Genomic DNA, 13,732 nt, shown 5'->3' on the forward strand with positions numbered 1-13,732 from the left:
GGAGAAAATTGCACAGTCAGGGGGAACACAAGGAAGTTACATGGTGAATTGGGATAATAATGGTACTCATTTTGCCTTGCATCCTATGGTTCCAAACAATAAACATATTATTGGGGGTAACATATTTTCCAGAAAGCCCAAGATCAGTAAAAAAGCAATAAAACTATAATATACAAACAACTCTTATTGCCAATTAAGATAGAGCAGCAACACTTTCTGCCTGTACAATACTCAAAATGAAATGAACTAACGGCGAGGAACAATTCTTACTAGTCAATTCTTCAGGCCTTGCTGTTAATCCAGACCAGTGATAGAGGTGACACGTTATTTCTGGTGACACGCCAAGCCTCTGCAAGACCTATTGGATGTTGTGCAAGAGGGCCTGCCCTCACGCAGCCTCAGGAGCCTCCAAAAAGAGCACAAGACCAGGGCATTCTTTCCTGCTCTTTTCGGAGCATTCTTTGAGGTTTCCAGGCCTGGAGTTGCCTCGGATAGGCATTTCATAAAATATTTACGATGCAAGTATTTATTAATTCAATAATAAATTACTTTTTTTTCCCTATGAATGGTTTCTCTTTTGTCTGTGTTCCTGTGTATGTGTGCTCATGAGAGAAAGAGGCCATCGAAGTCAGCTTAGGAATTTTCTGCAGTTTTGATAATGCTGAGCTCAAAAGGTTTGTCTTCAACATCCTTGGCCAGGGATCTCCAACCTTAGTGACTTTACAACTTGTGGACTTCAACTCTGGGAGTTGAAGTCCACAAGTTGTAAAGTCACCAAGGTTGGAAATTGCTAGCCTAGACCATTTCAGACAGCTGCATAGGCCAATACATGCTCAGGCACAACATGAGAGCCTGTAGCATTTTTGGATGGATACCAGAACTATGTCGTGTTTCCTGTCTAGGGCGACTATACCAGCAAAGAAAGACCTATCTTTGACCACGTTCCACAGATTCTTTGACGTTTATGCTTGTGGGAAACATGTGGAAAAATCCACTGAAAAACACTACTTATGATTTGAACCTCGTGATTATCAAGATTGGAAGTATAATAAACTTCCGCTAGAAGGATCCCATCAAAAGATCTGCCTTCACTCTGATCTGCCTATGCTGATCTTGGGAGTAGGAGTTACCATGTTTATTTGCATGAGTAGAATTGAAATTGAACGTGCAAAAGAGAAAATGTGCAGACATATTTCCTTCCATAAAAATGGGTGCAATAGCTATTATGGTATTATAAGCAATGAACTCCTGTGACTAAAACATTCTGGATGCTTACAGTATTGCTAATTTCTACAAACTTCCTAGCACTGCTTGGGAATGCAGTATCTGAAGGAACACCTCTTCTGTATAGTTTCACTCAAAGGTTAATCTCATTTAGTTTTGCATGTTGGCACATGAGCACACAGGTAATTCCTTGACTTGCAACCATTCAGAGACCATTCAAAGTCACAACAGCACTGAAAAGAAGAGACTTACAATGCATCCTCAGATTTAACAACTGTTTACAGTGATCTGGTCACGTGATCAAATTTTGGGCACTTGGCAACTGTTGTGTATTTATGACAGATGCAGCATCCCAGGGACATATGATCACCATTTCTGACTTTTCCAGATGGCTTTTGTCAAGCAAAATCAATGGGGGAAACTGGATTTGTTAACAACATGATTCCCTTAACAACTGTAGTGACCCTCTTAATAACCATGGCAAAAACATCATAAAATCAGGCACAACTTGCTTAACAACTACCTTGTTTACCCACAGAAATTTCTGGTCAATCGCGGACTACCTGTAGTTGCACACTACCCTTGAAAGATAATCTCCTTTGGAGACAATTCTGTCAGGAATCGTTTCTCTTATTTTTTTCAGAGCTGGGGAAAGAATCTAATTCTCTTAGCCCTTCTTGAAAAATAGCCCTTTTTTGGCAATTGGATCTCTTCTAGTTTCTAGCTTTTAGATCTCTGACACCTTGTCACTGTTTTGATTATTATTACATTTAATAATGTTGTTTTTATTGCATAGCTATTATTAATTTTATAAGTTAATAGAAATAAATCTAAAATGCTAAGTCTAACTCAGGAAAGCTGAAGTATAAGCTAACTCAATCTAACTATGATCATTTTTAGTTTTATTCAAGCATACACATATACCTTGAGTGCAGCAACTTTCGTAGACACAGTGAAAATTAGCAATCTCAGCTTCTTCTGTAGTCTTTTTTATAAATAATGATGGAAAAAAATAATATTTTTGTTTGTTGCATTATCTGAATACTAGATGAACTCCAGGGTAAGCAGAAAAACATAACCTTCACCATCGTTGTCTGAAATGGCTGGGATTTCATGAAGAAATAAGAACATTATTCAAGAACACCCATCACAGTGCTTAACAAGATTTAATGTACATTTATTCTTAACATGTGGAACATATAAATTTTATACTGAATAAATGATATTCATTAAGCCAGAGGAAAAGGAGGAATTTACATCAAGTTTTTTTGTATTTTTTAAACTACATTATTTTGAAATACAAATGTGTATTCTTTGCACTGAAAAATCTTTGAAGTTGTGTTTTCTTTCCCGCCCCCCCATATATGTATTTTTTTCTGTAGACTGGTAACCATTTTCTTCAATCAATCCGTACGTAACCATTTCCACATCTTGATTTATAAAGTAAGTTGTGAGCAATTGCTCTCCCGAAATAGAGCATGACTTTATACATACAGAAACTTGTACATTACCCTCGTGGTGTTTTTTTCTTAGTTTTTGGAGTTATGGCCCAAAGAAAATAATAATAATATAATAATATAATAACAATAATAATAATAATAAAATTAAGTCTACCATCACTTTGTAGTTACCACATCATGAAAAAAATAAATCCTTGTACTTGTTTTATTTATTTTTTAAAAAGATGAGGGTATGTTTAATGTACAACTTCTATATACAACACTGCCTTTAGGCAATAAAAATATTTTAAAAAAATGATTTAAAGAAATTGTAATGAACTGTCATTGTGGAAGGTCAAACAATAGATATTGATGTTGACAGTTCTGGTGAGGAAGCAATTTGTGTTGATCGTCTTCAGAGTTGTTTTTACTTTCTTAAAGAATTGGTTTTGCTCCTAGCATAGTGTAACTTCTCCTGCAAAGAACCCAAGAAAATGTGGGCAGATGAGGAACTGACACCCTTTTCCTTTGCCATCCACCACACCTATATCACTATAATTCTTCTATTGCACACAGCACTTTGGGCAATGGCAGTAAGGATGGTTGGAATTTCCTTTGTTCTTAAAAAATAAAAAGCACATTAGCTCAGCATTTTTTCCCCTCCACTTTTGCATTTGAGAGTGGCATGCCCCTTTCTCCCAACATCAAATCGTATTTTTCTATATCTTGACACCTCCCCAAAATTCAAGGTTGCTTCCCCTCCCCGAAAAATATGATTCAAACATGGGAAAAACAAACAAACATGAGCAAGGATAGCTATGAAAAAAGAAATGTGATCTTTGAATGTACTAGAGAGAGACTTTGGTTAAAAAAATAAAATAAAAAGATGTACTTATACACATAGACAGCAAATATTAATTCCATAACTGTTCAAATTAATGTTTTGAAATTCCCAATTGGTAAATAGTGAATGGGGCAGAGGAGCAAAGATTCTTCTACTTTTTCTTCTTCTTTTTTCCCCATTCTTCCTACACTGGATAAACAGGTACAGAAACCAGCCAGTTATATGTGACCCTTTAATCTCCACTCACACATGCTTGCTTCTCACTTGTGTCATAACTGCCCTATCTGAAAGAGTACATCACAGATGACAGATGCAACCATAGAGTTCAGGACAGCTGATATTGAGATATCCAGCAAGCGGCCCTCATGTAAAAGGAATTCGGAGCGGTTTTCCTCCACCCGGGCCATGGCCAACAAGGCCTTGGCTGCCCTGCACATCATGTCCACACTAGGTGGCTCCAGAGGCGGAGGCTGCATGTGCATAAGGTTATGCTGGCTCTGCTGGTACTGGGCCATCGTGACCCCATCCTCAAGGAAGCTTATCAAGTTTCCAATGCTTCCCTTCTGCACAGCTATTGCCCTTGACGCTAACGTGTCCCCTCGGGCAAGGTTTGATAAGAGCGCCATTGACATTTCTCGGCAGACAGGATTTTTGCGTTCCCCAACGTACCTAACTAAAGTAGCATACAGTTTCTCCTGACGACTGAATGGGGGCGTGGCCAATATGAGGTCCACGTTATTGTCTTGGATACTGAGTTTACACAGGGTTTCCAGTACAAGTCTCTGAGGCGAAAGGATTGAGTTGGGCCCCACAGTTGGAAAAGGATCTTGTGCCTCTGCCGATGGGCACACCATCCAGTGCAGTAAGCCATCCAAAATTGGCAAACAGATGCTTTCTGTATAAGCAGATAAGTCTAGCTGCCCAGAAATGTTGGCTAGTGTGACCAATGTATTATCCCTCAAGACCTCAAGGCAGTCCCACCACCACTCATCCTTGCTGCAGGCCACCCCTTTGTCCACTTCTTCCTCTTTTTCATATGTCTGTGGTGTACGCTTTCTTTCTGGGTGTTCATGATGAAGAAGAATCAACTTTCCCAAGATTAGCACCAAGCCTGGATGTTTAGACATTTCCACATCATTGCCAGGCACAAAAGATAAGCTGCGGACAATATTTGAAACACAGATGCAACGTTTGGCCAAAGAATCTTGCCAGTGGGTAATGGTACATAGAGGAGTCTCATCTCGACTCCGTGGCTCATCTTCCAGCAGTTTGATATTTCGATGACTTTTCACTTGATGGATCCCAAATGGAAATTTATTACTATCTGTCTGAGAATTGGAGTCGGGGTCTTCAGACAATGCTCCCGGACGAGCTGACAAGACATCATCAATAGTGGCCGATATGCTTTTGTCTTGCTGTTCCTCAGATTCTCCTTTCCCCTCTACGTTCTTCTTTTTACCTGAGGAGACTGATAGAGATGGCCGCCTGCAAGCAGGAATCTCCATCTTACTCTCAAAATGGGTATGAATGTGTTCAGTTGTATCACCCCCACCAAGTTGCCAATGAAGAAGCCCACTGTTGAATTCCTGAACATGCCCCAGCCGATCAGATCGGTCGACAACAAATAAGTTGTTTTTCTTTACAATTTTTATTGGCAACTTGTCAAACTTACTGGCTTGTTTTGGCTTCTCACTTGGATCAAGAATGGCATCAGGTGGAGCTACAAGAGTGTTCTTTCCTTCTTCTGTGTTCTCAGTTTCATCTTCTTCCTCTTCGTCCTCCTCATCTTCCAGGTCATCAAAGTAATCTATACATTCATCATTGTTTTCTTCCTCTTTCCTGACATCCTCCGTTGCAGACTGCCCATCCTCATTCGGAAATGAATTATGATCTTGCAGTTTTGGTCCTGGATATCCCACTTCATATTCCATAAGGATCCCAAAAATATCAATCAGGCATTTTCTAAAATATTCCACCAACAGCTCAAGAAAACCAGATAACTGAGGAAACAAAGAGAGGAAAAACAGAAAAAAAATGGTAAAAGGAACATTTTAGATCATTATAGAATTATGTAAACAAGAACGGATTTGTTTTAGAAAAAAAAAGATCTTTAGATTCCCTTTTAGAAGATTCAGAATTGGTTAGTCCTCTCTTCCTATTTACACATAAAAAAAATACTTTTAATACAGGTGTTCAGTAAATACTTTTAATACAAGTGACCGGTAATAAAAAAGTGAACAATTATGAATTCCTTAAAATTTACTTTTGAGTAGTATTTAGTCCATGTGATTGTAAAAGCGAATTGAGTCTTCTTTTCAAAGAAAATGTTCTTTCTTTTCAAAGCATATGAACCATTACATATGATCCTGAGTTATAATTATGAATATAATGACTTGTGGTGGTGCAGTGGTTAGAATGCAGTATTGCAGGCTAATTCTGCTCACTGCCAAGAGTTCGATTCCTTCAAACCTGGCTCAGCCTTTCATCCTTCTGAGGTTGGTAAAATGAGAACCCAGATTGTTGGGGGCAATATGCTGATTCTGTAAACCACTTAGAAGGCTATAAAGCACTGTGAAACAGTATATAAATCTAAGTGCTACTTCTATAATTGTATAATTATACAATTGTATAATTATACAATTATTTGTATACTTCTTTGTCTTACCTTATTTTACTTTAGCAGTCAGAACAAGAAGACTCATAGCTTTTACATTCACAGATTGGTGTAATACAAGTTGAGTCGAGCAAAAAACCAGTCCCGTGCCATGACAATGTTCACCCTTACCTCCCCATTACATTACAGGAGAACAGGAAAATATGTGTGTTGTTGAGCCACTATCTATAAACTGTGTGTCTTCTGTGGTATTCTGAGGACTTGCCCTACTCCTAAGGGGAACTGGATGGCTCAGGCATTGGAAAGCATAGCAGCAAAGAATGTGGGCTTCCCCCTCCATTTACAGAATGAATGGTGACACTGAGGTGAAAAATAACCAACCTACCTGTGAGAGATTGAACGTAGCAACCGTACTATCATCGTACAAAAGAATGTTAATAGTGTCTAATGCCCAAGTACTTTCTGCAAGAAGACCTGATTTAAGAGACATCATCACTCGCCAGGCTTCCGGACTCACTGAAAACAAAGAAAGCAAGAAAGCTTTATTAAGAAGAAATCTGCAGCAGCATCTGAAACCTGAAAATGGAGACAATTTCTTTCTTTTTTTTTTTAAGAGCAGAGTGCTATACTTGCACAAGTTCCAAAGTATTTCCAAATGATTTTTGATGCCCTATAATATAATCGTATGAAAAGAGCTAGACTGTTGTGAAACAGAAGGGATGACCTTCTCTAAAACCTAGGAAATTGACAGAGACAGTAAGGATTTATCTCAGTTAATTTGGAAATACATATGTACATGTGTCACACATGCTTTGTGGTACACTGTGGAAACTTTGTATATTCTGATGATGTGCTCTGCTTTAATTCTGTAAAACTCAGTTAATGTCCATATCTTTAGAGTAGGAAAGTGTAGAGCAGTGGTGGGGTTCAATTTTTTTAAACTACTGGTTCTGTGGGTGTGGCTTGGTGGGTGTGGCAGGGGAAGGATACTGCAAAATCTCCAGTCAAGAGATGGTATTTGCCTGTTCTGAACTACTCAAAATTTCCACTACTGGTTCTCCAGAACTGGTGAGAACCTGCTGAATACCACCTCTGCTGTAGAGAAAAAGCAGTTTTATAATACCAGTAGAAGAGGTTGAGACAGGAGAAATATCACTACTGCTGTCTATTTATTAGCTTCTTCCTCTTCAGAAAAATAAAAATTATGTTTGCTTCAACACTCTTACAATGCTCACTTAAAGCATACATTTATAAAGAACCAAAATAATTTTTGTTCTTAAAAAAACTGCTACCCTTTTTCTCCAACAATACGGCCTCCCCCAATAGGAAGTCCCAGCATGTTTTATAGGCATGAAATGAAATTAAGCCCCTCCCCCCAAATTAAGGCCTATATTAAAACATGCAAAATGGGGGGGAATGGCGGGGGGGGGCTTGCCGTTAGGAAGTACTTTTGTTGCACACCTGGATATGGTGCTGCCTGCGTTGACCCCGATACGAAGTGCCCCACCAACGCAGAGGTCAACATCCAAGCCGTCACCGCCCACCCGAAGATGCAAGGGGGGGGGGGGAATTAAGTCACCCCCGAAAAGACGGCCTAGCCATTTTTTCGGGGCTCAAAAAAAAAAAGACCCGGCCTTATTATATGAGAAACACAGTAGGAAGCCAATTCTTCTGAAGTTTCCTTTTAGGAAAGGAAAGCTAGCAATCGAAGGATAGTATTTACAGCTTGTGTGATATCCAAACATATCTATATATCTCTGTAACATGCAACAAGATACTATCCATTCAGAAAATGGGGCATATATCAGTGCAATAAGACTATCTTTGCTTTCTTTCAAGAAAGAAGATGACTGATCAGCATGTCCAGAACTTGTCAATATCATATCTCATAGATCAATTTTCCAAGTAACAGTGCTGCTCCAAGACAAGCTTACATACATTTTAACTGTTTCTTTTTGTTAAGTTACTACTCCATTAACAACTTTACTCCTTGAAAGAGAGCTTTCAAGTTAAAATTTCAAATGCTTATTGTTTAAGAGTTACTAGATATAAGATGCACTGTATGTGAATTCAGACTTTTGTTCTGAGATCATAAGCAATCATTAATTATAAACAATATAAAATACTATGAAAGTGCACAATAAGAACAATATCAACTTAAAATAATACAATATTGTACCTCTTGTAACCATTATACTTCCCTAAATATTCAGTATTTATTTGTATTTTATTGATGATACATAAATCATTATTACTACTACAAAACAAATTTGAGCTCAGCTTCAATTTAATAAAACTAATTTCTTAAGTGAATTAATACAAATAAATGCAAGCTCTACAAAATTATTGTAAAAAGTGTCTTCCTCTGTAAGGACAATAGGAAGACTTACCAATATCTTTTGAGGTAATCTTTCGCCTTGGTTTTAAAATTGGTTGGGATGCTTCCACCGAACCTGGAGGAAAAGTGACTTCCCGCCTAATAGATGATGGTGGCTGCATTGGAGGACCTGTGACCTGCGAGACTGGAAGAGTAGGCATAACTTTTGGCATCTTCATAGAGGATAGGAATGGAGATTTACTGGGAGACATACGATTTTCATGAGAGCGTGGGAAAGATGCAGGGCTAGGAGCTCGAGATATGTGGTTTGGCATTGATGGTGGCGTCTGATAGGATGACTGAGGAGGTCGAGTAATAGGCTGCATGGAAGCAGAGGATGACATGTAAGAAGGCTGTCGCTGGTTGACATGAGAAGGCCACTGGCTTTCATGGTTTATTCTCTGGTCAGGTACCATCATATCATCAGTACGATTCATCCCTGGATAAGGTGGGGCCTGTGCAGGGCCCCCAGGGCCTTGCCTGTTCTGATATGGGTAAGACATATCATTTCTTGTGGGCCACATGTTTTGTTGGGGGCTTTCACTGGAAGCTGATGTCTGCATAGGGCCACCAATCATCTGCGGAGGTATTCCATGTTGTGGCATTTGTCCAGGACCCTGCATCCTTTCTCTGTTATAAGGATATGGATACTGTCCCTGGATGGGTCTCCTGTCTGGTCCAGAGTAAGCACTGCTATACTGGTTAAATATCTCCTGCTGTTGGTTGCTGTACTGCATGTTAAACATATCTCCATCATGACGTTTTGCTGGAGGCCCATACATGCCATCCATATGCCGTTTGTAGTTCTGAAAAAATGGACACCAAATATTTAAAATAGCATAAAATATTATTTTTTATATATTCTTATACATTAGTGTGGTAGAATAGTGTGGTAGAATATACTCACAATATTTTCAATGCAAATAATCAACTTTATCTTCATTAGTGTTTGAAAGATGTACAATGACCTTTTAATTATTTGAATAAATATGCATAAGGTAGTTGAAATTTTGTCCATATGTAGTGCATAACATTTTAAATGAATAATGATTTTAGTATCAAGACTATATGATTAATGACTGTAGGCATAACATGAGATATTAGTTTTCTTTTAGGAATTGTTTTGAAGTAAATGCATTATAATTAAGTGTCTTAATATTTCTTTTCCAATATTAAGTTCTGGAAGAGGGATCAGGAAGTTTGATAAAAAGGTATTTATTAGTTAAGACGTTTTTAGACTTTAGAATTTTATTTAATGATATTTGCTTGAGGTTTTATATGGGGATGTGTTAGTGGATTGATTTACATGTTTTGAAAGTGACAGACATATAGATGGAATATCTGAGCTTTCACACACACACACACACACACACACACACACACACACACACACACACTTTCCTTGTGATGATCCTTATGTGGTCAAATGTTGCCAATAATATTATTTATTTATTTAGAAACATACACAACAGTACAAACCCCCCAATTAATATACAAGAAAATGCCAAAACAAACTATAATAAAACTAAAATCAGGGGAACATATAATATGTAATAACAAGTAAAAAGAAATAATGGGAAGAAATGAACACTCTAAGTATATCATTTGTATAGTATACCAAACATTAAACAGTATATGAACAGTTCACATTGGAAAGAAGAAAAAACTATATTGTAAATGATGCTTGTTAGCTAAATGAAGCCCCGAAGAAGTAAAATCCTCATTACAATTTTTTGTAGGTTCCACTTATTTTTAATTGCCAATAGTTTGCTTTGAAGTATTATTAGCTATGAATCAAACCAACCAATAAATAAATTTGGAATGCTGTGGAAGAAAGGCTACCTCAACACTAATTGCTCTGTCCTATTATGGAGGACAGGTGACGGCAATTTCTGCAGATTCACCTAACTATGCTCCCTTTTCCCTAGTTGAAATATCCTTATACGTTTTAAATAAGAAGGCAGAATTATCTTCCTTTCTGCTTTTATACAACAGTGAAACAGTCTGTTTATGAAGGCTATGGGTTCCCCATGTCTAGAGATTTTTAAAGATGCTGGTCACTCATTTCTTATGAGTGATTTAACTCTTTTTCCTGCACCCTGCAGAGAATTTGACTAGCTAATCCTTGTAGTTCCTTCCAATTATACAATTCTATGATCCTACAATTTTTCCCCCATTAAAAATTTACTGCTACAACAATTTAGCCATTGTATATAGATCTATTTGGGATACATCTTGTTAATTATCTATGCTTTCTTATTAATTTTTCAGTCAATAAAACAGAATAGTTTTAGTGAATGTTCTGTATCATTCATAACATTAGCCAATTGTTGTTAAGAAACATTCCATATAAAAAGATACAAATATAAAATTCTCCAAAGTAGCAAATATCGTTGTCCATTGTTTACTTTTTTTGCCAGTAACAAGTGCTTAGATCTTTAGAGTGACTTTTGCAAAAGGAATACTATAAAACTATTTACTTGCTGCTGTGGAAACATTCCTGATTGGTGTGTTCCATAGGGGGGTTGTCCAGAAGGAGGAGCTTGCATTGGATACTGTGGTCCATATGGTTCATGCCTGCAATGAAAATATGAGCTGTACATTAGTGCTTATGATTTCAAAAATGCCTCAAAATATTGAAACTTATCCCATTAAAACAGTTTCTATCCTTCATGAAGCCTGAAAATCGGCAACAGCATCCTCTTTTTTCATATCAAATTGTTCTCCACCAAATGCAGTACAAGGTTTTAAAAATGAAGTGGTTTTAATTTTCGATTACGTACACTCAATTCCACTCAGTCTTATTCAATACAAATGTAGCAGAGTAAATCAGTGATCACTCTCTTAGAAACATTATCTACTCTTTTATAAGGTAATAATATACCAATATTGGGGGGAAAAAGTGTTGTCAAACAACAATGTGGCCTGGATGCAGACATGTTTCACCTTTCTTCGGATGACTTAGCAGTTTATGATTCCATATTCTTCAATCTCACTTGACAATGTCTGAATGAGCTTTAATACAAAAGCATCTGACTAACGTACTGTAACTGAGAAGAAACGCAACTGACTGGCTGAAGCAGATTCCATACTTGATATTCAGAATGTTGGCAACAATATATGATTACCTGCTATTGCCAGAGTGTTGTAGTTTCAAAATGATTTATGTATAAATGAGTAATGCATGACCTAATAGCCATTCTAATATTAGATTTTTTTTAAAAAAAGATTACAAATCTGAAATAAGATAGTAAGAAAATAAGTAAGTAAGATAGTTGAACTGGAATACAAAGAAATAATGAAATGTAAAACAACAGTAACAATACTAAGATTACAAACATATCTAATAAAATCAGCTAATAATCACTCTTTTAAATGATTTAAATGAGCTTATTATCTATTGGGCTCCAAACATAGGAGCTTTAGGTGCAGCCTCAAACTTACCTGGAATTGGAGAAAAGCACCATCTAAATACATTTTCAGCAAAAGTGAGTATAGTCAAGGCTATGGTTTTCCCAGTTGCAATGTATGGCTGTGAAAGTTGGACCATAAGAAAGGCTGAGCGCCAAAGAATTGAGGCCTTTGAAGTATGGTGCTGGAGAAGACTCCTGTGAGGCCTTGGACTGCAAGGCGATCAAACTGGTCAGTCCTAGAGGAGATCAACCCTGACTGCTCTTTAGAAGGCCACATCCTAAAGATGAGACTCAAATACTTTGGCCACCTAATGAGAAGGAAGGACTCACTGGAGAAGAGCCTAATGCTGAGAAAGATTGAGGGCAAAAGAAGAAGGGGACAACAGAGAATGAGGTGGCTGGAGTCACTGAAGCAATCAGCGTGAGCTTAAATGGACTCTGGGGGGTGGGAGAGGACAGGAAGGCCTGGAGGAACGTTGTCCATGGGGTCGCGATGGGTCGGACACGACTTCGCAACTAACAACAACAACAAATATATATTTTATCCAAATAGACAAAACGTTTACATTTGTTCTTACAATGTGACATCTAAATGCAGTTATCAAATTCTCCCACATCAGATTGAATGGTTTTCAGCAAATAAACCTTCAGCACTGATTGTAAGCACCATGAGCTCAACCAGGATATCAGTGGGCTAGCTAATATTATGGTAACAGCACGAATATCATGATCAGAAGTGACACAATATAGCAGAAAAGTACAGAAAATGGAGCAAGGGAGAATGGGAAAGTTTTGGTTGGACACAGCAGTCTGTGTGCTACTCCTGAGACAAATGCCTAAAAGATAAGGCATTTACCATGGGAGAAAAGAGGGCGAATTTCCCAATTTCCCAAGCAATGCAGTTTCCTGGATTATTGCATTGTTACATTAAATACACATTTGGTTGATTTATACTACCTCTATAAAAATCTATATTGCCCCAGTGGTCTAAAGTGGAGAAATCTGCTACAAGTGAAAATAATTGAAATTCAAGAACTTCAGTGATCTACTTTGTCACTAAAAATATATGCAACTTAAATTGTGTTAGTTAAATTAGGTTAGAGATAAGTCATGTTATAACTGTATAGCGATATGTGAAACTGATCTACTTTAAGGTTTGAGAGAAAGAGCAGCAGCCTGTATTTCAAGCACATGTTCAATTAATTTATCTATGAAATGACATCAACAAAGAAACATTTGAGAACCTCACTGTTTTACAAATGAATGTAAAAAGGCTGAGAAAAGGATTCTGTGGTGAATGGTTTTATAATATGTAAAAATGCTGTAATCGCAAGTTCTCTACATGTTCCAAATGAATCCATCTCTAGAATCCAAACTTAAGAAAAGCCGAAGTAAAGCATAAAACAATCTACCAACCATGCAGCCATGCAACCATCATTATTCTCCAAAGCTTATGCCAAAAAATGTCTTGCAGAAAATCTGCATGAAATGCAATACAGCAATCCAGTGTAGCAAATTGCACCTCCTATCCAGTAGTCTTTAAGATTATCTGTCAACACAGGTATTTTAAACAGATTAAATTATTCACCTTTGTTGCCCAGGATAACAGTTAGGAGAGTATATGCTTGGGTCACTGTTTGAAGGCACCATGTTGCTTTGACCAGATGCTCCCATACTGCCTTCAGGACCCAGCCCATGATGCAACCTAAAAATGACAAAGGAAACTTCACACTGTAAAAAGAACTTATTCTCCAAGTCTGGTGAATTAAAATGAAATTTTAAAAAAACGTATGGAATAGCCAATTTCAATACCAACATTTT

The 13,732-nt window shown here is 37.5% G+C and overlaps 1 protein-coding gene across 18 annotated transcripts in view; it reads right to left on the reverse strand.

The window, feature by feature from the left end:
* Positions 1-2,371: 2,371 nt before the first annotated feature.
* The window catches only part of ARID1B (AT-rich interaction domain 1B), a 426,965-nt gene continuing 415,604 nt past the window's right edge, over positions 2,372-13,732 (reverse strand). For 9 of the 18 annotated variants that reach the window (XM_087969691.1, XM_087969708.1, XM_087969666.1 and 6 more), the window contains 5 exons: positions 13,500-13,616; positions 10,979-11,075; positions 8,512-9,304; positions 6,507-6,637; positions 2,372-5,507 (listed from right to left, as the gene is read on the reverse strand). In XM_087969691.1, coding sequence (XP_087825817.1) covers positions 3,777-5,507; positions 6,507-6,637; positions 8,512-9,304; positions 10,979-11,075; positions 13,500-13,616 — 2,869 coding nt within the window. In that variant the 3' untranslated portion in view covers positions 2,372-3,776. The remainder of the gene's footprint in view (positions 5,508-6,506; positions 6,638-8,511; positions 9,305-10,978; positions 11,076-13,499; positions 13,617-13,732) is intronic. The other 9 variants (XM_087969777.1, XM_087969760.1, XM_087969738.1 and 6 more) reach the window with 1 other exon arrangement.

Source organism: Notechis scutatus, chromosome 1 (assembly GCF_049901735.1).
Source record: "Notechis scutatus isolate UNSWTSFEM ecotype Mainland chromosome 1, rNotScu1.2, whole genome shotgun sequence".
Lineage (NCBI taxonomy): Eukaryota > Metazoa > Chordata > Lepidosauria > Squamata > Elapidae > Notechis > Notechis scutatus.